Here is a 25,685-nt window from a genome sequence, read left to right as displayed (position 1 = left end):
TGAAAAGCCACGACAAGTAGGTTGCCACTACTGACAAGTAACAAAAAAAAAAAAGAAAGAAAGAAAAACAAATCTACTAACTTAATACTTCCCAGGTCCCCTCCCTCTCCCAAACAGAGCTGATCACAGTATTGTTTCTGCAAAGCTGCTTAGAGGAACCCACCATCTCTCTGCATAAATGAGGACTGGCCCCCCCCACTTGCCTGGAAAGCAACACTGCCATCCTTGGAGGCCACTGTGAAGCAGCAGGACCAGGCTACATGAGTGTCTCATAAGGTAAGACAACCACATGAGAGGAGAGATTCCTAAGATCTCAGCCTCCTAAAGCTAGTTTCACATTAACCAGGAAAGACTGGATCCAACATGTAAAGATAAAAATAAATGTTATTCTTTCTCCACAGTGGTGGTTTGCCTTTGATGATTATGTTGCTCTAACTACATTCATAATGTAAATTCATCTAGAAATTTCCTCCTTTCAAAGCACGCACACGAGCGTACACACACACACACACACACACACACACACAAACACACCCCTTTCCTACTCTCCCCACCCACACTCCACACCACTTTGTTCCATCTGTCTCTATGTCTCTTTCTTTTCTTTCTCTGTTTTTTTCTCTATCCATCTCCCTCTCTCTTTCTCACTCTCTTCTCCCCTCCTCTTTCTATCTCTCCAGCTCCCCCTCAGTAGCTGTCCTCCATGGCCCCACAAGTCCAGGCCCTCACCTTGCTCTCTCAACATCCCAGTCACTCTGCCTCCCAGACATCAGTCCCAATCCCTCTCTCTACTTTACTTTTCCTCAATGTGTCTTCCGTTCTCCCTGACACATAGAGTGCTTAATTAAACCTTATTATCTGATGATATGACCACTGACTGACAAAAATATTACCTGCAAACACTTTAATGCTGAGTTCTTTATGGAAGGACTAAGTCACTTGCTAAGATGCACCTTCATCTGTAGTTACAAAGACTATTGTAGTAACTCACCTGCAGTTGCCCCTAATGAGTTCTCAAGATGGAATTAGCTCAACACTGACAGAAAGGAAACTGCTATCCCATAATTACGTGAACTTTTAAGTAGGCCTCCTTGTAGGAAACCACGTGATTAGGTTGTTGTTTTCCCCTCAAAAAGAGTAATTTTTTTCCTACTGTTGTCCAACAGATGTTGGTACCTTTAATTACTATGGTTGTTTCTTAAATCTGATTTCAAAGCTCTCTTCTCTTTGTTAAGAATCAGGTGGTACTCATGCTTTGGGTAGAATAGAAGGGGTCGTTAATTTTCTTCAGACAAGTTGGATTTCACTTTACTATGATGTTCCTTTAAGCAATGGCTCATTAGGATGAAACAGTTGCTCAAGCATGGTTTTTCGTACCGTTTCTTACCCAGAAACGGGATTAGGCAAATATTCCTTCATTGTCGAGAGACAGAGTAAAAAAAAACACAAAACAAAACAAAACAAAACAAAACAAAACAAAACAAAACAAAAAAACCCCACAACATTATGAATTAATTAAGTGGGGAGAAAGCCCAGCACCCAGCAAAATTTTTACTGCTGCATCATTTGGAAGAATAAAAGTATTATATTATTTTTCATGCTACAAATGTTTTAATGACTTGATACATTGAGACTCTTGTAGAAATTCTGTTCTGGGGGGCCTGGGTGGCTCAGTTGGTTAATCATCTGACTCTTGATTTCCGCTCAGGTCATGATCTCATGGTTAGTGAGTTCAAGCCCACATTGGGCTCTGTGCTGACAGCAAGGAACCTGCTTGGGATTCTCTCTCTTCCTCTCTCCCTGCCACCCTCCACTGTGCTCTCTCTTTTTCAAAATAAGTAAATAAACTTAAAAAAAAAGAAATTCTGTTCTGAAATAAGTCACATTTGATCAGAATATTAGTTCAACACTATTCAGATTCATATAGCAGTAGGTATATCTGATTTGGCATCCCCCAAATTCCCTTTAGCAGGCTGGTGTATCTACACATCAGATGTGTGTTGGCTGATAATGGCTCAGAGTTGACACTTTCTCCAGAGCAGTGCTTCTCAAAATGTGATCCTTAGATCAGGGGACCAGTGACTTGGAAACTTGAAATGCAAAAACTTGGACCCCACCTCAGACTTGGCAAATCAGAAACTCTGGTTGAGACCCAGCCACCTGTGTTTTAAGAAACCTTCCAGGTGATTCTGATAAACACTTAAAGTTTGAAAAACATTGCCCCAGAAAATCCTCTTAAGGTCAAAACAGGACCTATCAAGAGAAGTAACCATCTCTTTTCTCCCACCAAGGAACTTGGCATCATGATACCTTAGTAGGTATATTTAAGCAACTTCAACACCCAAGTTCCCCTGAATCCTCTGGCCCACCCCTTTCTAGAGCATAGTGCAGGACTCTCACTTGAAGATTGTGAAAAAAACATAAAATGAGGCAAGTGGCTTATAAGACAATGTAAGGTCTCCTCATGTTCCACCTCCCCTTCATTCTTGGTCAGTGGAAAAATAACCAGAAGTAATCTCAGCATAGCCTGACTGGAAGTGCTAGCCTGCTAACAGAGGAAAGGAATTATAGGTTGGAAAAGCTGCAGGACCCAACTAATATATAATGGTAGGAACCAGAAGAGTATATTTAGAAATAGGACCTCAGGTGTTAGGTCAAAGGAGAAGGAGCCAGAAGAGGAAGATGGGTAAGAGAATTTTTTCATATTGGACACTTACCTATGACTTCATATTGGACAATCTGGCAAGTATTCTATTGGTTCCATCCTTACCATGTTGAAATGGCTCTTAGAAGTAGAGATACCAAAATGCCACAGCAGAGTGTGGTATGTGGTCATGGCTATTGATCTAACAAAAGTCAGATCCCTCAATGTTTCTAACAAAAGTGCCCCCCCAAAGCAAAACTATCAGAGGCAGTTTGCTTTCAAATGGGAGAAACAATAGTATGCATGAATACTGCTACAGGATTATAAACTTCCTACTCTGCCACAGTTTATTTTAACAATATAGACATTCTGTAGAAAATAAAATGTGGTCACTATACTACAAATATTATGTTCATCAAACATGTGCAATAAGTAGCACGCTCTGCAGATGTCCTAGTAAGACAGATGGTGGGAATGCATATAGTGAAGATTTAGGATCCTGCTATGTCAGTAAAGTTTCTGGGGGGTTTAATAGTTTGGGACATGTCAAGCCTAATCCCTCAAAGTAAAAAAAAACACAAATTGTGCCCTGACCCCTCTTACTCCTAAAAATGATTCACAATGCATGATATTATAGACTGAGTACTTGCAGCTTACCCTCCCAATTTCATATGTTAAATCCAAATGGCCAATGTGTTAAATTCAGAGCGGGACCTTTTTAAAAAAAATTTAAATGTTTATTTATTTTTGAGAGAGAGACACACAGAGAGACAGAGAGAAAGAGTGCGAGCAGGGGAAGGGCAGAGAGAGAGAGAGAGGGAGACAAAGAATCTGAAGCAGGATCCAGCCTCTGAGCTGTCAGCACAGAGCCTGATGTGGGGCTCAAACCCAGGAACCGTGAGATCATGACCTGAGCTGAAGTCTGATGCTTAACTGACTGAGCCACCCAGGAGCCCCAAAATTCGAAGTGGGACATTGAGGAAGTGATTAGGTCATGAGGGCAAAGCCCTTATGGATAGGATTAGTGCCTTTATAAAAGAGACACCAGAAAGTTCCCTGTTTCCTTCCTTCATATGAGGACACTGTATGAAAATGTCCAGTTATGAACCAGAATGTGGGCTCTCAACAGACACTGAATCTGCCAGTGCCTAGATCTTGGATTTCTCAGCCTCTAGAACTATAAAAAATAAATTTCTGTCGTATATAACTCCCAATCTAACGTATTTTGTTATAGCAGCCCTGATGGACAAAGACACACGATAAGATGTTAATGATTCACAGCTCATTTCCTTCTTCTTTGGCTAAACAGGAAATGATTCTATGAAGTTATTTATACCTCATCCTAGGGCAGCCTGCGGCTAATGAATAAGTAACCCTGGAATACAAATATCCCTTTCTATTGCCTTGCAGGGGGATCAATTCTCTGGATCAATTCACATTACAGAGATCTCCTCTGAGTCAGGCTGAAGCTGTGCCCCAAGGGCAGGTATGTCCTTACTTAGTGCCCCCCCCCCCATCTTTCTTCCTTCACTCCTTGTCTCCCTTGAGCATTCCCTCAATAAAACATCTGTATCAGAATTCCTGGCTCACACTCTGCTTCTAAGGAACTCCATCTAAGACGGATGCCATTAAAACGGGCACCTTTCTAACATCCAAAAGACACTTTCAGTATTTTCCCAAGCTCCCTTTAAATAAATAATAACTTTTAAACACCAACTGGTCAATCTACCTTTCACTAAAGAGAATACAAAATAGTGGTTAAGAAAAAAGTGTTAGGAATCAAATGGTTGCTGTGATAAAATTCCATCTTCAGCAGATTTATCTTGTGTAACTCTGGGCATGTTATCTAATCCAGGCATTAATTTCTTCACCTATAAGATGGGGATAAAAATAGTTCTTACTTTCGAGATTGTATTTCATAATATCTGCATATTATAAGTGTTCAATAGTAATGTCATTCCTGTTAACATTAACACATCATCATCATCATCATTATGGTAAATAAAGACATGTAATTATATATTCACTCTATCCAAGGAGAACAAGAAAACAAAAGAGAACAAAACTTCCATATGTTTTGTTTTTGCTTTTGTTGTTTTTTTTTCTATTTACATAGCTAATTTCAAGGGAATCCTGTTTTCATTTCCCTCTTGATTATGCTTTTATAATTCTTGGGTTCTTTCTTGGACTCACATGGTAATTTACTAGAGACCACTCATATTGACACTGACATATGGAGGCCAGATATAACCTAAGCATGGCATAAGTCACTGACATCTGCATTAGTGATGTTAAGAGTTGAAATAATCAATTCAAGGCAAGAACAGTCCCATGGTACCCCAAAGTATTGGCTAAGTGCCAACACACGGTGCTCCATTTGGCTTGTGTATAAGAAATTCCATAAGACCTTTTTAAAAACATCAGACAAAAATTTTTAATGGTCAATTTATTCCTAAAAAACAAATTCCCTGAGGTTAGAATAAATTAGTGCCCCAAATGTCAGTGTCAGAGTGATTGGCTTTTGGAAAACTGGTATTTGATTAAAAAGACAAACAAACAAATAAACAAAATACTGCCACAAACCCAAGAGTGTTAAACTATGTAAAATATGAATAGGCGAAAAGAATTTTTGTTCCACCATGAATTGTTGTGTAAAAACAGATAATAAAATATAGCAGAGAGATCATACAAAACTAAAATATTATCTGTTTGCGAAGGAAGAAAATTATGTAATTAATTACTCTAGTTTTTGGGACTGGTCAGAGGTTGGTTTCTATATTCATCAAATTCACCAAAGAATTGAACTCTCTACTTACATATATTGGTATGTATATATACAAGTCATGAGGCTTGAGTCTAAAAGTAGAACTGAAACAGAAATCTTATCTAAATTTAAAACCTGTTAGAATCATCATTAATCTCAGAACCTCATGAACTCTATAGTATTTGTATGACAACTTAGGCTTAGGTCATAAATAATCCTACTACTGCCTGCATTATATAGCCATATCTTTCTGCATTCACTGACTTTCCCTTCCATCAATATATATTGGTTTACTTTGTGACTTTATGGCTGTATCAAAAGCTCACCAAGAGGGCTCAATGACAGTGAGACAGACTATGGAAAAAAGCACTAGGATACTTTGTTAAAATGGCACAGTAGTTGAAAAATGTGCAAGAATATGAATTTCCCCAGTAAATTTTTCTTCAAAAAGTAATAAAAGATAACAGGGATATTTGTGTCTTAATACAGTCTTTCAGCTTGAAATTGGAAGTATCCAAAATTACACTGGCAGAGTACCATAACACAAATGTTTATGATGTATCAGTGGATAAACACATTGCAGTGTTTTGTACAATGGAATATTACATAGCAATAAAAAGAATAAGCAGTGTTATATGCAACAATAGGGTTCCATTTCTAAAACATTATATTAAGCAAAGAAATCAGACACACACAAACATAAACACAGTATGATTCCATTCTTACATGTGTGATTCTATGGAGTTCAGAGGCAAAATTGATCTACTTTGAGATTAAAAAAATAATCTACTTATACAAAGTGAAAGAAAAGACAGCATTAATCCTTTTGAGGATGGGAAAATTAGTGACAGGAAATGGAACCAAGAGAATTCATCTGGGATGATAAATATATTCTACGTCTTTAAAAAGAAATTAATGTTTATTTTTGAGAGAGAGAGAGAGGGAGACATGGAATCTGAAGCAGGCTCCAGGCTCTGAGCTGTTAGCACAGAGCCCGATGTGGGGCTTGAACTCACAAGCTGTGAGAGCATGACCTGAGCCAAAGTCAGATGCTCATCTAATTGAACCACCCAGGTGCTGCAAAATACATTCTATGTCTTGATTGGTGGTCACTTTGCTGTATACATTGGTAAAAAATCACTCAATGGTGCATTTAAGGTTTAAATATTCAACCCTATGGAAATTATACTCCCATAAAATATTTTAAAGTAAAATAAAAAAAAACACAACAAAGCAATATAATATAAATCAGGTTTAGAACAGGAAATGCATGTAAAGAACAATGAGAAAACAAGAATGGTCAGTTTTTTCATTAGCCATAATAAGTGAAAGAAGCTTGTTGGGTTTTGTGTAACATTGACTAGTAGCTTCAGTCAGGCTGGAACTAAATACCTTCAAATAGCCAGTCAGATGTGGACCCTTTTGCTACACCATGGACATTCTTGGTTCTCTGAGGATACATTTTGGTGTCCGTAACAAATCTAAGAAAGATCATTCTGAGCTCTATGTTGACATCAGATCCTGGGACAAACATCTCAAAGCTTCAGATTGATCCATTTTGCTGCAGGTCTTTGAGAAAGCATGTCCAGGATGTTGTTTGTGATTGGGTCCCTTCCAGTCTCTGCATCACTCATTCAAACCCCTTCAAGTTCTTTGGTTTGTTCTAACATGTTGAAATACTATTTGCAACTTTAGCTCCCTTATAAATTCTGCTGTCACTAAACAGAAGCCCTCTACCTCTTATTTACTAGGTTAACTATTATTTGTTCTTTAAATATTACTTCTTTTGACACCTACACTTGTGGGTTAATACCCTCTACCTACTGGTGTTCACACAGCCCCTGGGATTATCCCTATGAGCTCAATTCATCCTCTGCCATTAAGACAGATATCTTTTTTCTGATTCTTTAAATACACCATGAGCATATTAAAGGGATGGTATCATACTTCTTATCCCTAGAATCTATCAGAATTTCTAGTCTGTACCCAACTAAGTTTGTTGAAGATATGTTTAATGAAGGGACTTCAAAACACATCACAGGTTGGGGTGCCCCTATGTCTCTTGCCAAAACTTCCTAAACTTCAACAGGACAAAGTGGTATTTTTGTCTGAATTGTGAATTCTAAGAGAAAGCAGTCAGCAATTTTAGCAATATTAAAGAGGTTTGAGCATTAGAGGTTAGGGAAGTAATTTTCCAAGTCAAATTAAAAATAGCACAGTAGACTTAGTGCTTAGGAAGCTGTGCAAAACATCCCCTTTTACAACTAAGAGAAAAAAAAAACAAGTTTCTATTTAAAGTTAGAAGAAGGTTATTTTAACTCGAAAATTCCAATTAACCTAATAGCACACACCTAATGTCATACATACTGAGCCTGAAAAATCCCTTATCTGATTTAGCGGGGTCTTTTTTCTTTTTCTCCAAATGAAGAGAGATTAACAAACATCTAATTTTTGTTAAGAACATTAAAGAATCCCCTTCAACCTCTCAATTTTTGTAAATGATTTTTCTGCTTTCCATCCATTTGGCTAACTTAATGACCCTTTAAATTCTTACTACTGCTTTGCTTTCATAGCTCGGCATTTAATAGTTTCGAGTGCTTCTGTTCACACTCAATCCAAACTAATGGCACTTTTTAACTCCACTAGGTGCATCTCTTCACAGCCTTTAGTGGAATCTGTAGGCTCCTGCAATGACCCCACTGGTGGCAAAAAAGCGAATCCTTTCTCTGGGTCGTTATTTAACCATCTTCTTCTAGGCAATGCACCAAGTCAGCGCTCTCCTAAATGGTGAACACAGACAGAAAGTGTTTTCTTTGCCTTCTGTTAAGGAAATAAATAGCTATTGTTCTGGAAAGAGAAGAAAAGTTGGTTTTGGACAGCTCAATTTAAAAGATAGAGATTTTCAAAGTGTTAGGATATCTGTGATTTTTCCCTCTCCTTACACAACATATACATTTCTTTCCTTCCTTCAACTTCCAATTTCAGATCACCCTTCTCCCAGATTCCCTTTCTTGCTTGCCTTCTTCAACATCTCCTCCCATAATTTCATTGTTTTCTGATGGTATTTCAAGATGGGTATTTTCAAAAATGCCTTTGGCCTATTTTACAGTTTACAACTGTTCTAAAACTTTACTACACTTGTGATTTTTATCTCTTTATTGTCTTCCCTGAGTGCTCCCTCACAGCAGGACAGCTCCCTCACAACTAGTTCTTTCTGTCTACATTACACACACTCACACACACTCAGACACACACTCACATACTTTTTTATTTTTTTTGCAGTATATAATCAGAGAGCACTAGGGCTGTAGCACTTCTCACTAATTATTTTTGTATCTACCAAAAATACAAGTGTATGAAATAAATGCCTACTAGTAAACTCATCATGGTGTTAAGATAGTAAATACCTGCCTTGGTAAGTTCTTCTAAGGTTTTTGCTCTATCTACATGTTATAACATGGCCTCAGATATAAAAATAGCTTCACATTTTAGAGGTAGGATTATTACATGTCTTAAACTTTTATGTCCTTTCCATTTATAATGGCATGTCCTTTGAAGATATTTCAAATATCTAGGTGACCACACCCTCCTTCCTTTAGGTCTGTGGTAATAAATCTGGGGAGAGGTTGCTGGAGATTCTATGGGATGGTATTCATTGACAACAGACACACTGCTATAATACCATCCTAAACTAATTTCATCCGGGGTTTTGCAAATACCACTCAAAGGTAACAATTTGTCAGATTTCACCAATGAACTCCATTTTGTCAAACTGAATGGTTAAGCCTGACTAAAGAGTAGTATTTTGATGAAGCTGATGACATTCCTGTATTCTGAAATACTGTCTTGATTTGAAATATTGTCTTGTTTCCAAAAAACCATGGTCATGTTATTCTTTCCCAAACTCACTAGTCAATCTAATTTCTCCTTTTCCCTGACTTTTCATGTTAAAATATTCTAGCAATCACTATTTTTATAATTCCTTATTATTCTCTAAAATGTTTCTTTAAATGCCATCTATACTGTAATTAATCCAGAAAATTAAGAGGTTTCCAGAAGTCTCTCTTAAATTCCAGGTTCCTATAATGAATTGCGTATTTCATATTTTTACTTGGATGTCTAAGTATTTCTAATCCAGCACATCCAAAATGGATCTTGTTTGTTTCCCTAAAACCTGCTCTACTGACAATTTCCCCCATCTTAGCTGATGACAATTCCATCTCTTGCATTTGTTGTGTAAGTAAAGAACTCTGCAATCACTCTTAGAGATTCATCTCTTTTTCTGTCCAAAATCTTATTGACTTCACTTTCAAATAATATTTTAAATTGGAACACTTATTACCTTCAATGCTACCACCCTGGTTCACCCTACTATTATCTCTCACTTAGTCTACTGTAACAGCATCATAACCAGTCTTTTAGACTTTATCCTTATTTCTCTATATTCAACCCAACAGTATTATCTTTTTAATATGGAGGATGTATCATCCTATTCCTGTGCTCAAATCCTACAAAGGTCTTCTACTTTATTCATAATAAATGGCAAAATCTTTACAATGGCCTGCTAGGCCCTATATTATGTGACCATCCCATTACCTCTTGACTTCATCTTCTTCTTCCTCACTCTGTTCCAGCCTCATCAAATTCCTTTTTCTCACATACACCAGGCATGCTCCTCCCCCAGGACAACTACATTGTTTTCTATAGGAAGCTGTAAACTCTTGTCCCTCCAAAGAAATACCAAAAAGAATCAGAAACTATCAAGACCAACTTTGTCAGAACTCTGGAAGACACTGAAAGGTTTATAGCAACCAAGTGAACGCAAAATCAAGAAAAAAAGACAACTTTACAATGTTAGGAAAGCTTTGTGGCTTTTTTATTTGCTTTTTTCTCATCCATTCCCTATCTCAATGACAGTCTGGACAGCCTGAAGGCCACAGCCTGCATTCCTGGAGTGAGACCCTTGTACTTGGTTCTGGGAAGAAAGCAGAGCAGACCTTATTAGAAAAGTGTTGTGTTTCTTTATTCTAACCTTTCTGGGGGGTACCTGAAAGATTAAAACAATTTAATAGTCTCTGTTTTGCCTAACTTGGAAATCATTAAGTGTGGGAATGAGGTAAATAGTGTTCCTAATCATTATAAAGAGAACGAAAAGCCCACAGGCATCTAGAGCTAAAAATTATAATTGAAGCATACAATAGACAGCCTAAACCCTAGGAGAAAAATCTGAAAAGATAATTTCTTTGGTAAATTAAAACATTCACAAGTGCCTGTGTGCCCTGGGAATTTAGAAAACCACAAAAACAAACAAATGAAACAAAACACAAACAAAACAAAACAAAATACAGGGCAGGATGGGTGCTCTGGAAAGACCTGAGACCTTAATCTCTCATCTTTGGCTAATCTCTAGGCTCAACATGCAGGAGGAAAAGGTTAAGGCACAGGCATCTGGGTGGCTCAGTCAGTTGAGCACCCAACTTTGACTCAGGTCATAATCTCATGGTCTGTGGGTTTAAGCCCTACGTTGAGCTCTGTGCTTACAGCTCAGAGCCTGGAGCCTGCTTCAGACTCTGTCTCCCTCTCTGTCTGCCACTCCCCTGCTTGTGCTCTCTTTGTCTCTCTGCTCCTCATCTGCTTATGCTTTTTCTCAAGAATAAATAAATAAACAAGAAAGAAAGAAAGAAAGAAAGAAAGAAAGAAAGAAAGAAAGAAAATGCTAAGGCAGAATTATACATGGCTTGGTTAAGCCTTGAAGTATTTCCCCAGAACAGAGCCAATCCACAAGCCTGGGTGGTACGTTTTAATTGGATCCTGTAAAAATTTATTTGGTGAGGTCATAACCAGTACCTCACAGATGCCCTTATTTGAAAATAAGACCATTACAGATATAATTAGTTAAGATGAGATCTTTAGGGTAAACCATAGTCCAATATTACCACTGTCCTTATACAAAAGGAAAAGTGGGACAGGGAGACAGACAGGGAAAACATGTGAAAAATAAAAGCAAGCCTAGGAATGCTTGCTTTCTCAGCAAATTATCAGAAACTACAAAAGGGGCATGAAACAGATTTTCTTTTTTATCTCTGAAAAGAAACAACCCTGCCAAAACCATGATCTTGGACTTCTAGCCTCTAGAACTGTGAGACAATAAATTGCTCCAGCTTAAGCCATCTATTTTGCAGGACTTTTCTATGAGAGCCCAAACTAATTTACCATGAAAGGCATTTGTTTGTTTGTTTGTTTGTTTGTTTGTTTGTTTTATCCCCTGGCATTCAAAGAACTCTCTGGGAAAACACTAGCTGAATACAAGCTAATAGAGCAGGCACTTTACTGACCACACATGACAAGGAATACAGTCTTCATGTTTGGAAAATTCATGAAGCAAACCAACAGCTGCAGCCTTCCATAATGAATAATATCAAACCATAGAAAAGATTTAGAATCTGATGATCAGAGTTATCACATTGTAATATTCAAATTTTCAGTTTTCAACAACAACAACAAAATCACAAAGTTACAAATAAATAGTAAATTATAGACCATTCAAAGAAAAAAAGGACGGAAACTATGCTTTAGGAAGCCTAGAAATTTTTAACTTACTAGAAAAGGATTTTAAGTCAATTGTCTTAAATATACTCAAAGAGCTAAGGAAACCATGGACAAAGAAATAAACAAAACCAGGAGAATGATGAATGGACAAAATGAGAATATCAATGAAGAGATAGAATTTATATAATTTATTTCCTGCTAATATTTTTTATTTACCTATTTATTATGTCTGTTAATTATTATCTGTTACCCTCTGTGAGTGCATAATCTCCATGAGGGCAAGGATCTTTCTTTTCTGGCTACCAGTACCTAACTAATACCTTCAATATAGTAGACAGTCAATATTTGTTAACATTAACTGACAATAAATGGTCTCTTCTACATCCTACTACAGTTATGTAATATAAAGAAACATTAGTGATGATGCTATAAAATCAAAAGTAATTTGGGAGCGGGTAAAGAAAAAGAGAGGTACATTTATAAAGTGACAGTTCCTATAAGTGATAACTCAGGGAGGAAATTTGGTAGTAACACAGTTGGATGAACAGTCTATAACCCTGAGAATACACTACAATAAGTTCTCAGTTGGGCAAAGATCACATAACAGTCATTATTTATTTAAAGAAATAATCTCCATAGTGTAGAAAGTGATAATCCAGTGAAAACCTTAGTAATATTATTGGTATAATATTTCCTTGACCCCAAAACATGTTTATTAATATACTTTCACATTCTGCTTTTTCCAATCGAAATTAAAATTAGGTTGTCAACATTTACACATTTATAATTTCAAAATGGAAGTGTATTCTTTGCAATAATAAATCCTTCCCCCTTGTTTTACAATTTTGTTGCCTGTATGAAACATAAGCTGTACTGATTTCACAAGTCTAGGAGCATTCTCTAGTTTACATTTTTCCTTCATGGGTAATTCTGGCATTGGATATTTTCATATAACTTATAATTCTTTTTTTTAAATTTTTTTCAACGTTTATTTATTTTTGGGACAGAGAGAGACAGAGCATGAACGGGGGAGGGGCAGAGAGAGGGAGACACAGAATCGGAAACAGGCTCCCGGCTCTGAGCCATCAGCCCAGAGCCTGACGCGGGGCTCGAACCCACGGACCGCGAGATCGTGACCTGGCTGAAGTCGGACGCTTAACCGACTGTGCCACCCAGGCGCCCCATAACTTATAATTCTTATACAAAGTCTTATGAAATGACTTCACTTAATAATAATACTTAAGATAATATTACTTAGGGTGATACATATAGGCATATACAATGAAAGCAACAAGCATTCTTGACTATCTGAACTTTTACTCTACAGTGATATGACTTATCTTACAGACTACATATATTTTAAAAGATATTATATTTACAAAAAAAACCCTACAGCTAACATCATACTTAATGCTGAAAAACTCAAAATTTCCCCACAAAGATAAGGTACAAAGCAAGGGTTGTCCCCCACACTACTCAATTTCAACACCATACTAGAATTCCTTGGTGATTCAATTATGCTAGAAAAGGAAATAAAAGTTATATAAATTGGGAAGAAAAATATAAAAGTGTCCTCTTTCACAGATGACATGATCATCTATGTAGAAAATCAAAAGAATCAACAACCACCATAACAAAAACCTCCTGGAACTTGTAAACATTTATAAGAAAGTTGCAGAATAAAAGGTTAATATATAGAAATCAATTGCTTCCGTCTATAACAAAAATATAAAAGTGAAATTTGAAATTAAAAACACAATAACATTTATATTAGCGCCTCAAAAATAATTAGGTATAAATCTATAAAATAGGTATGAGATCTGTATGAATAAAACTATAAAACTCTGATAAATGAAATCAGAGAACCACAACAATGGAGAGATATTCCACATTCATAGATAGGAAGATTAAATATTGTCAAGATGCCAGTTCTTTCCAATGCTATCTATAGATATGCAATCCCAATATAATGCATTCCCAATAAAAAAATATTTTATGGATATTGACGAACTGATTCTACAATTGATATGAGGAGGCAAAAGACCTAGAATACCTGGCACAATATGGAAGGAGAAGAAAAAAGCTGGAAGAGTGACTCTACCCAACTTCAAGACTTACTATAAAGCTATAGTAATTGAGACAATATGGTATCTGAAATAATAGACAAAAAAATCATGAATAGAATACAGAGCCCAGAAATAGTCTGTCATAAATATAATCTTTGACATGGAGAAAGGCAAGACAATGGAGCAAATATAGCCTCATCAACAAATGGTTCAATTGGACATCTACATGCAAAAAATCACATCTAGATACAAACATACACCCTTCACAAAAACTAACTCAAAATGGATCAAAGACCCAAATGTAAAACACAAAACTTTGAAACTCTTAGAAGAGATCATAGGAAAAATTCTAGACGCCCTTAGGTATGGTGATGCCTTTTAAGATACAACATGAAAGTAACAATCCATGAAAGAAACAACTGATAAACGGGACTTCATTAAAATGGAAAACTTCTGCTCTAGCAAAGAAAATATCTAGAGAAATGGAAGACAAACCACCGAGTAGAAGAAAATATTGGCAAAATATGAATATGATACAAAGTTCTTACCAAAAATATAAAAGGAACACTTAAAACTCATCAATAAAAAAAAACAAAGAACCTGATTTAAAAAATGGCCAAAGACCTTAACAGACACCTCACCAAATAAAATATATGGACATAAATATGTGCACAAAAAGATGCTCCATATCATATATCACCAGGGAAATTAAAATTAAAACAACAGTGGGATAGCACTATTAGAATAGCCAAACTCTTGAACACTGACAACACTAAATTCTGGGAGGGACAAAGAACAGCAGGAACACTCATTCATTGCTGGAGGGAATATAAAATGGTATAGCCACTTTGTGAGATAATTCCACAGTTTCTTCAAAACAACATAGTCTTACCATACATTCCAACAATTAAGCTTCTTAGTATTTACTCAAAGCAGTTGGAAACATGTCCACAAAAATCCTGCACATGGATGTTTATAGCAGCTTTATTCATAACTGCCAAACCTTAGAAGCAATCAAGATGTTCTTCAGTAGTTGAATGGATACATAAACTGTGGTACATCCAGACAATAAAATATTAGTCATCACTAGAAAGAAATGAGTTACCAAGGCATGAAAATACATGGAGGAACCTTAAATACATATTACTAAGTTAAATAATCCAATCTAAAAAGTCTACTTAGTATTATTATTCCAGTGATAAAACATTCTAGAAAAGGAAAATCTATGGGGATAATAAAAGATCTGTGGTTGCTTGTGTGTGTGTGGGGGTGGATTAATAGGCAGAACACAAAGGGTACTAAGGGCAGTGAAAATACTCTGTATGATATTATTATGATAAATATATATCATTATACATTTTTCCAAACCCACAGCATATACAACACCAAGGGTGAAGCCTAAGGTAAATGATGTACTTTGGGTGGTTATTTTGGGTCAATGTAGGTTTATCACTGGAAAAAAACGTGCCACTTTGCTGAGTGATAGTGATAATAGGGTAGACTACATGTATGTTGGGGCAAGAGTAAGTGGTAAATATCTGTACCTGCCTCTTGGTTTTGCTGTAAACCTAAAACTGCTCTAAAAATATAATGTGTTTTTAAAAAGCATCATTTTATAAAATCTATTTATTCAACAAATATTTATGACCGTCATTTCTTTTACAGGCCTTTTGCAAATGCTGGGTCTACAGAAGTGAATAAGACAGATGCATGATTAAGATTACCTTAGGCTTCATGTAACAAAATATCTAGCTTAACAGTGGCTTAAAGATAAAGGGTAATTGTTCTCACATGAAAAGAAATCCTGAGGTAAATAATTCCAGGATTGTTTCAACAACTTAAGTCATTATGGACCCAGGTTTTCCATCTGTCTCCTAGCTTTCCTCAGTTGTCATTCACTTCTCTCATTAAGGGGACTGCCATCATTACAAGTATCCTGTCCTCACAAAATAACATGGCAAACACAAGAAAAAGGGAAGGCAGGGATTTTTCTCCTTGTGAGAGGGATGGGCACATACTCTGCTTTGCCTGGGACAATTGCAATTTATCCCCTCTTTTGTTTCTAATTTGTCCTGGATTTGGATAATAAATAAGTTAGATAGTTGCTATAGTAGCATGCATTTTTTTTCGAGAGAGGAAAATATTTCTGAGAGCCTCCTTCAGAAAATGTTTTCACCTGCTCATCCCATAAATGCAGGGAGACGTGGGTAAGTGAACAGTTGGCATTTTAAACCTTCACAGAATGAGGAGGCTTCCACCCTTCTGGCCAAAAAGAAGGGTGAAAGAATGACTGTTGTTTCAAGAGTTAAGAGTATAGGCCATAAATTACAAATCTGCATTCTCGGAGGTAACTGGAATTTCCTCAAACCTCACAGACTGCAGGAATAAATGGAGTCACATTATCTAGGCCCTCACAAGCCCCACTGACACTTTCCTATGTGGTTCATGCACATTATCTTCAAGGGTATCACATACATTCTCACAAACAAGTCTGTCAAATATCTTACTATTTCCTAGGAGTCACTGTTTTCCTTTGGATATCTTCTGGGTTCAGTGGAACTTCCAGAGCTCTGCCAAGCATCATGTTTTCCAGTAACACCAGGATCCCCTGCTTTGCATTGCTGCCAAGGCAGTGCACATGGTGTCAAAGCTATTCAGAGGTCTGGGGCAAAGTAGCAGAGAATGCTATTCTCTCCATATGTTGGACTCCTGTTAGGACATTCCAAGGTATTACTATGAGTGTCCCATTGGCTGACAAAGTTTTTAGGAAAATGGAACTTGAGATGGATACGAATTAGTTTCAGCAATATTCAGCAGAATTTCCCTTGAAGAGAGAACTTGTTTTGACTTGCTTTGGCCAAAGAAGTTAAGGTTGAAATAAAGCGCATCCCTTCAAAATAAAGGCATTTAAGAATAGTTTGTGAATGTGCCACTCTTTCTTTTTTGCAACGCAGCACAGAATGTATTGATATGGATATGCCATAAGACAGAAACAGCCTAGAAGGCTAAGCAAATACATGGAGGCCAACTACCCTGGAATGTCTCCTAGAGTCAGAGAGTACTTCACATGGGTGAGTACTATTTGTTGTTGTGTTAGTTACTGACAGTTGGTCACCACAGTCTAGCTTAGTCTATCCAACTGAGACTTTTTTTTTTTTTTGAGTCTGACTGTTCCCTATGGAAATCCTGTGTGAATTCAATGGGTTCTGGCCTGGGAAGAGTAACTTGGTCTCTTTCTTTTGACAACTAAGGCTTTCTTACTGGATCAGACTAATTTTGTCATTCTTCCTTTAGAAGGGATTCTCTCTCACAGGTCTGCTCAATTCTGAAACAATTAGATTTTGGGACAGCGATTTGACAGTTCATCAGTATTTCTCAGGAATATCTGAAGCCATCACTTAGACTTCATCAACATTCTGTGATATATAACTTAGAATAACTGATTATATGTGAAGATGCTTCATGAACAGAATAGCCACTGCATGGCTGAGATAATGGGATTAGGAATAAGGCTCAGGCGACAAGGGAAGGAAAACATCATAGGGTTGATGAGACTAATGGTCTCATAAGACAAGAATATATAGATTTCACAAGAGAGGGATAAAGAAGGGGAGAATAATTTAAAAGGGACATCCATGTGAGGTAAATAGCACTTGGAAAGGATGTAACTCAGAGAAGATACAAGACTTAACAAAAGGCCTGGCAGAAGACTGTCCTAATATGCAATCATATTTGTTAAGTCATTTGAGTTGTAAGTTACAGAAACCCATTCAAGGATCTTATACAAGTAACAGGAGTCTATAGTTGATAAATATGCGAAGTCCTGATCCAGACACGGGGAGCCAGGGGTGTAATATGAACTCCACGCCTTATCTCTGAGTCAAGATTTTGAATCACTGTATCCTGAGTCACATGAGCTGACAGTAAGTAGAGTGTGGGGCTCTGCAGGTGAGAATGTGGGGGCTGTAACAAGTGGAGAGAATGGATGCAGGGTAGGCAGAAATAACAGATAATCACTCTCACAATGAAGGAAACTTTGGGGATGATAGAGTTGAAAATTTTCACCTACAGGTGAAAAACTTAAGTCCTAGGAAGGGAAAGCCCAAATGTAAATATATTGGAAACTTTATAATTAAATAATAGTTAAATATTATTGAGACCCAAGGTAGGTCAATTAATAAAAGATTTATATCTTGGCAAAGAATCATTAAAAATACATAAATATATCAAATATTTTAACTCAAAATCCATCCATACACACACACACACACACACACACACACACACACACTTGCCAATCTTCTGGTGTATGATCATGAAATTTTTTCCAAATATGCATCACCCACTTGGCCTCCCTGTTATAATCTTGAAAAAAAATCAACTATAATAAAATTCAGTTTTGTGGTCTTTAAAGTGAAATAAAAACTTGAAGGTAGTTGACTAGTAGTTAAGTGCAGTATGTTTCTAGTGTTTATGATTTCCTTTAAAAATTTCCACCAAATTTAGCCCACAACTAACAGTTACAAACTTATCAAATCTTTCCAAGGAACTCAAATGTATCTTCTTTGAAATAGCATCTCTCATTCTCTTTTCCTCTCTCTGCACTCACTTCATTGGTTTATGTGATTTTCATTACATGAAATAATTATGGTAATACATATTACTGCAGTAAATACATTTAGAATCAAAAATTCCTGAGAGCTAAAAATTAAATTGGTGGGACATACTAGGGATCCGATTATTAACGGGGAGTGTTCAGGGTACTGGGGACATCAGACAGCATATCATGCAAACAGAATGGATACATTCTTTTTGGTTTACATATTCACTGGTTAGGAAATGATTGGTGGTCAGTTAAGCGAAGCCCATTAAGAAAGTATGTATCCTCTGGGAAGCCATCTGGCCCAAGACTCTTGTATCTTGGGAGATTTCTGATTACTGATTCAATTTCTTTGCTGATTATAAATCTGTTCAAATTTTCTCTTTCTGTTTCAGTTTTGGTAGTTTGACACACACACACACACACACACACACACAGGAATATTACTCAGCCATCAAAAAAGAATAAAATCTTGCCATTTGCTATGATGTGGATGCAACTACAATGTATTGTGCTAAGTGAGATAAGTCAATCAGAGAAAGACAAATACTATATTATTTCACTCATATGTATAATTTAAGAAACAAAACAGATGAACATATGGGAAGGGGGGAACAGAAGGGAGGGAAACAAACAACAAGGGACTCTTAACAGTAGAGAACAAATAGAGGGTTGATGGAGGGAAGTGGGTGGGAGATGGGCTAAATGGGTGATGGATGTTAAGAAGGGCATTGTTGTGATGAGCACTGGGTGTTGTATGTAAGTGATGAATCACTCAATTCTCCTTCTGAAGCCAATATTGGGCTGTATGTTAACTAAAAATTTCAATAAATAAAAAAAAGAAAAAAAAGAAAAATCTTCCTAAAAAAAAAGAGAAAAGTAAAGAAAAAGAAAGCGTCTATCCTATGAGACAGGAAAAGGCATGGCCCAAAACCTGGGACTTTATACACATAAAGTGAATTGTTCTCAGCTCTCCTTAGTTACTTTCAATTGAGATTTCTCTGTTTACATTTCTTACCACTTGCTCAAGGCCAAAAATGTCTAATTTAAACAACACAAGATAAAAAATGAGATGGTGTTTTTCTTCACATACCTATTCTTGTCACACCCGTGATCTGCTCACCGTCTCTCTCTCTCTGTCTGTTCTATGAGTAGAAACAGTACAGTTCAGAAAGGAAGTGCCCACAGAGTGTCTAAGACAAACAGCCTTACCTGTGCCTTCCTACTTTCTGAGGAGTCAGAGCTGAGGCTTCCCTTGTGTATTTGGAACATTCCAGCAAGTCACCTAATTAAGCCACAGGGCCAGTGCTGCCCAGATAGTCTCTCCAAACTTGAAAAAAAGGCAAGACATACAAAGAATGCAAGAGGTGCAAGATGGATAATCTCAAGGAAGCCATGAGCGGTGGGCACTGCCCTTAAGGTTCAGATTCTAGTTGTAAGTGCCACAGGTGAGCCTGGTGTGTTTGGTGCTCTCAGGAAAGGGGGCATGTAGCACATTTTAGACTTGGGAGCAATGAGTTTGCTTCTGCAGGGTAGACTAACTCTGAGAAAAGCAGGAAGTCTTTTGAAAATACTAATGATTTGATCTGTCTTGAAGAAAAAGTTATTTTCCAGAGAAGTAAGAAATAGGGAGATGGGAAACTTTGGTGGATTTTAAGCACTGAAAGAATCTGTTATGGATATGAGCCAGGAATCTAGAGTAGGCTACAGAGGCTTGAGCCACTGACCTGCACCCACATTCTCCCAATCTTTGTTTGGACCTGTATTGTGTCCTGGTCTCTCTTCCTCCTTCGTATCTCCATAATTTGCAAGCTGGTTTTTAGGGGGAAAATGTAAAATTATTCTAATATGATATTTTCTTGTTTATACTTTTTTTTAATCACCTGTCACTTCTAAATTAAGTAGGCAACTAATGAGAGCAAGGACCTGGTCTAGACTGTCACTTGCTATATCTCACTGTTTAGGTTGGTGCCTGATACCCTGCTAGAGTTTACCAGTATTTATAAAAGATTCAATAAACCAATTGTCATGACACTGAACATGCAAAACTCTCATTGCTCTCTTATTAAACCAGTTATAGCTCTAAAAGGCATATGCATTGCTCAGAAATAGCACTGTGGTTTAAGGCAATGTTTTCTTTCTTGTCATTTTCTGCCATTCACCTACAAAACCTTGTGATATGTGTGGAACATTCTAGGTAATCAAGGAAGGCTAAAGTAGGACACATCTAAATTGGAGCCAGAAATATTTTAGTTTAGCTCTTCATAGCTTTGATCTCCAGTTTTAGGAAAAATAAAGAATTCATTTCAGTCTTGAATTAAAAAAGCATGAAATAACCAACTTTTTATGCCAGGTCCAGAGCATTTTTTGTCTCTCCTACATAGATTGCAGATTTAATTCAGGAACCAAGCTGTTCCACAGACACATTTGAAAACATCACCAATAGTCAGAGCCATTATAGTTAGCTTTGAAAATCCACCCTTCATTACACTAGCTCCCTAATGTTAATGATTATAGCAGAGATGAAAAGATACTGGTCCACAATCCCTGTTGACTATAATTAGAGGCTGCCTTGGACAGCCTATTCTCAGAGAAGCAGAGCACTTTGTAGGGCAAAGAGTTGAAAGCAACATGGACATTTTTTGCTCTGAGGACTTGTTGGGGGCTGGAAAGGATGACAGAAAATCCTAGTTAATGGGGCAACAGAAAAGAGGAAAATGCCAGAGATCCCTTGGCTCATCAGACAATTCAGAGACACTGAAAATTACAGAAGTGTTTTGGCTCAGGAGCTGGAGGAGATCTGCCAAGTTGTGGAGACGTTCTCCAGATATCCTGTGAGTGTTGGGCAGCGATCAGGGCCATGGCTGACCTTTCCCGGGCACAATTCCTATCAACATCAAATTGAAAGGGGGAAGAACAACACACTTGGCTAGCAAACACAGAAACCCTTTCTTCTATAAATGGAGAATAAATACAGATAGAAGATAAAAGAAGATGAGCACTACTCTCACAGAGGCCATGTGCTTGCTAGCAATTTTGCCTAAAGCAATTTATTGTTAATTATTCATGCAGATAGAGAAAAGACCAGCCAAAAATTCAGATCTTTGCTGAACATGTTCAAAATATAAATCTAAAGAAAAGAAACATGTTGATTATTGATTGCCTTTTTCCTGTTTGCATTTGTACATACAACATTACAAAACACAAAGATACAGGGATATAGGAGTATTATAAATATTTGGAGGATGTTCCACGACAGTAGAAATCAATATGGGATATTTATCAAAAAGAAAAAAGAAAAATTATACAGGAGAGGAAAACTTATTTGCTGATACAGAATATTCTCCATTTTATTAGTTTCATTTGGGATATTTCATAGCTTGCTTTACAAACCTCAGTGCAAGCAAATGCATTTCTTTTTGCACTTCTTTAGGAGTGTGTCACTATAAATGCACAGCGACAATCTTGATGTCTCATCTCCTAAGTGAGCAAATCTAGTCTGTTCTTTGTAGCAATGCACATAGACAATATGGCTAGACATAAGCCACACACACCAGCCAAAGAGAGAGAGAGAGAGAGAGAGAGAGAGAGAGAGAGAGAGAGAGAGAGAGAGAATCCTCATTTTTATCTAGTTAGGAGCAGAGAGTTTTGTATAAAGGGTTGCTGCCCTATCGTGTTCCAATTTTAACAATATCTCTCTCTCAATTCATTGTTTGGAACAACCCTTCCACAAAAGAGAGATATAGATATAAATGACATAGATATAGATATAGACATTGATATAGATACAAATGTAGATATAGATATGTTTTTTTCAGATCTAGGATGTTGTTTTGTGTTTAAGAGCTTTGCATATCACCCCTCTCCCCACCCAAAAAAGATAACTTTGTGTATCCCTAAATACACAGCAGGAAATTTTTTTTCAAGAATTTATAAAAACTTCAAGATACTTAATAATTTCCCTAAATATCATGAAACTGGAGCTAGTAACCATGGAGTATAGGCATCCATGTCATGCGGCATCTACAGCCAAGGAAGAAAGGACCTCACTCATTCCTTACTTGCTTTCATTCTCACCTGACTCTTACACTTCACTTCTCCATAACATCACCTGAGTGAACATTCTAACCACCTTTGATCACATTCTACTTTCCAGACACTGCCCAGACTTTCAGAATAAAGAACACTTTCCTTAGCATAATTTCAAGACCCTTCATAATCCAACTCTGGCCCGTTTCCCTGCCATATTTTATGGCAGGATGTCAGGTGGTCTGTGATTCCTCCACCCATCTCAGAATCCAAACACTTAAAAATCTGTTTGAGTATCTGCTATATGCAGGCCAAGAGGGACTGGTGCTGGGGGCACAATGCAGGGCATACATAACAGATATGTTTCTAGACAGAGACAAGTAAAGAGATGCTACAATGGTAGGGGTGATGAAGGATGCCACAGAAGCAACAGAAAGGGTGTCTAACCCAAACCTGGCTGAGGTGGAATGGTCACATGTAGCTTCCAAGGAAAATTAATGTCTGAGCAAAGTCCTAAAGGACAGAATTAGGAGTTAATTAGGCCAATAGTGCAGTGACTGGAACTCTAGGAGAGAAAAAAGTTGTCCCAATGCCCTGTAAGTGGGAACGTTTTTAAAGAACCATAAGGAGTTCAGGATTTCAGGGTTGTGCTGTAGAATGAATCATTTACTGTTATCCCAGCATGCCCTGCTCCTTCACTCTTCTGTTTCTGTCCCTGGGTTGGGGGTGGATGGTGTTCTTCTCCTCACCTGCCTGATACATTTCAAGTCATGACTTTAGCTCCTCTCAGGAGTATCCCCAACTGCAACACCACCACTCAGAAAAACTTCCACAGTATCTCCTTTGTACCCTGTGGTATCGATTCCATATTGCATTTACAGTGTTTCTCATGTTACTCAGTCAATGGCTATTTTTGACACCTTCTCTCAGCTCTGTATGCCTTGAAAGTAAGGATTTTGTCCTCATCTTGTTTTTCAACTCTCAGAACAGAGCAAGACATATGGTGGATACTCAAAATTTTTAGTAAAAAGGAGTGGAGATAGTTAAAATGTTATCTTTTATTTTTGCAACCCATCTGCAAATGCATTGGTCTGTGTTGTAAGATAAGCAATCTTCTCAGGACACGTACTGGGGAATTAAATGAATTCAAAGCCTCCCAATGAACACATGGGTGACTCATGGGATCTTTATCTCCCCCAGATAACACAGAAAGGCAACAGTGACTGAACCACAACCTGGCTTGTTTAAAAAGGTCTCCATAGACCATGCAGGCTTCTGGGGAGAATAATTAATTATACTGGAGTGGAGACAGAATAGAAAGAAATGCAAATATTTGATCCTTTTTTGAGTGAGAGGATAGAGGCTTTTTTAACATGCAAAGCAAGCATGTTTTAGGGAATCTTTGGAGACATGGTCCACCAGAAAAGAAACACAAAGCAGGATACCAGTGGAGGAGTTGCTTTTCTTCACAGTATTTTCTTTTCAAAATAACTTTTCTTTTCAAATTAAAGGAGAACATAAATTGTAATCAGCAACTTCTGTTAGATCAGAAGGATACCAATAAACACCCTCTCCTCCTCCTTCCTCTTGAAGACTCTGTAGCAGCAAGGAAGGCAAAGGAAAAGAAAGAGGCAATGATTTAGGAAGGCAAGAGAAAGAGAGTGAGAACAAAAGAGACCCATGAAGGCAAGGTGATGTTGGTGCCTCAGAGAGGTAGTGTGCAGTGAGATCCTGGGGGCTGGAAGACACTCCACGAAGTAACAAAGAAAAGAATCCCCAGAGTTATTCTGCTGTAGAAGTAATGGATACATTGCAAAGGGAAAATATTCTTTCAGAAAAATGCAGTTCACTTATGTACACTTGGATTGTGTTATTATTTCACTTATTAATGGTGATGCTCTTCTCTCAGAAAGCTCTGGTGCCACAATAAAAAAAAATGAGAATTTTGATTTTATAAAAACACATGATCTCTTCAAAAGAGGACTATCAACGAAAAGAACAGACCAGATATATGGCCTAATGTGCATTTCATGGCTACAAGTTTGAAATTACACTGCATACATTATGTAAAAATACCAAATCCTCAAAGAGACGCCTGACTGAGCCATCCTGCATGGCACAAACCAGTCTCTTAGCATATTTTACAATGGTTAAAACCCATACCTTCGACTGTTGCTCGCTTGGGCTGAATGGTGATGGCTCCTTCTGCAATATCTTCATGCTGGTGCAGTGGGTTTATTTTGGAACCCCAGCTGTCTGATCCCACCCAAAGAAAATGGCCTACTTGGTCAGCTCTTTTGGCTGCTGCAAGGATCTGCCTGTGAAAAAACAGGAAAAGTTATATTAATGATAAGGAACAGCTGCTGGACGTATATATATCAATTAGGAATCAAGCAGAAGGAAAGCAAGCTACCAGTTCTCAAAAAGTAAGTAATCAATGGCAAAAAGAAGTATGTCAAAGGATTTATATCCCTGCATATATAAAGAAATTTTATAAACCACTAAGAAAAATGATCATAACAGCTTGAGGAAAATAGGCAAGAAACAGTAAAAGACAAATGACAAAAGGAGAAATATAAATAACCCGTAAGCTGGAGATACATATTCATATACATTAGAAAGGAGGGAAATGTAAAATAGGGTAAGATATCACACTTGCTTTTCATGTTGACCAAAAGATTTGTTTTGTTTTGTGAATCTGGGCATGGGGCTGGAGAAATGAGAGTTTGCATTCACTGCTGATGGTCTATATAATTTCTGGAAAGCACCATGTCAATCTAAATTAAGGGTCTTAAATTATTCATTGAAATGAACAAGTATGCCATACTTGAAATTTTATAGCCCAGTTTTATAAATAAAAATACTATATAAATGGGGCACTTGAGTGGCTCAGTCAGTTAAGTGTCTCAGCTCAGGTCATGGTCTCGCCGTTCCTGAGTCCAAGCCCCATGTCGGGCTCTGTGCTGAAAGCTCAGAGACTGAGTCTGTTCCAGATTATGTGTCTCCCTCTCTCTCTCTGCCCCTCCCCTGCTT

At 37.3% G+C, this 25,685-nt stretch overlaps 1 protein-coding gene across 13 annotated transcripts in view; it reads right to left on the bottom strand.

Moving 5' to 3' along the window:
• Positions 1 to 25,685, bottom strand: part of GRM7 (glutamate metabotropic receptor 7) — a 1,171,176-nt gene that overhangs the window by 398,603 nt on the left and 746,888 nt on the right. For all 13 annotated transcript variants that reach the window (XM_045053189.1, XM_045053190.1, XM_045053191.1 and 10 more), the window contains one exon: positions 24,816 to 24,970. In XM_045053189.1, the coding sequence (XP_044909124.1) occupies positions 24,816 to 24,970 (155 nt within the window). The remainder of the gene's footprint in view (positions 1 to 24,815; positions 24,971 to 25,685) is intronic.

The sequence above is a fragment of the Felis catus genome, chromosome A2 (assembly GCF_018350175.1).
Source record: "Felis catus isolate Fca126 chromosome A2, F.catus_Fca126_mat1.0, whole genome shotgun sequence".
Classification (NCBI taxonomy): domain Eukaryota; kingdom Metazoa; phylum Chordata; class Mammalia; order Carnivora; family Felidae; genus Felis; species Felis catus.
Note: the sequence above shows the minus strand (reverse complement) of the source record. Positions and strands in the feature narration are given on the sequence as shown.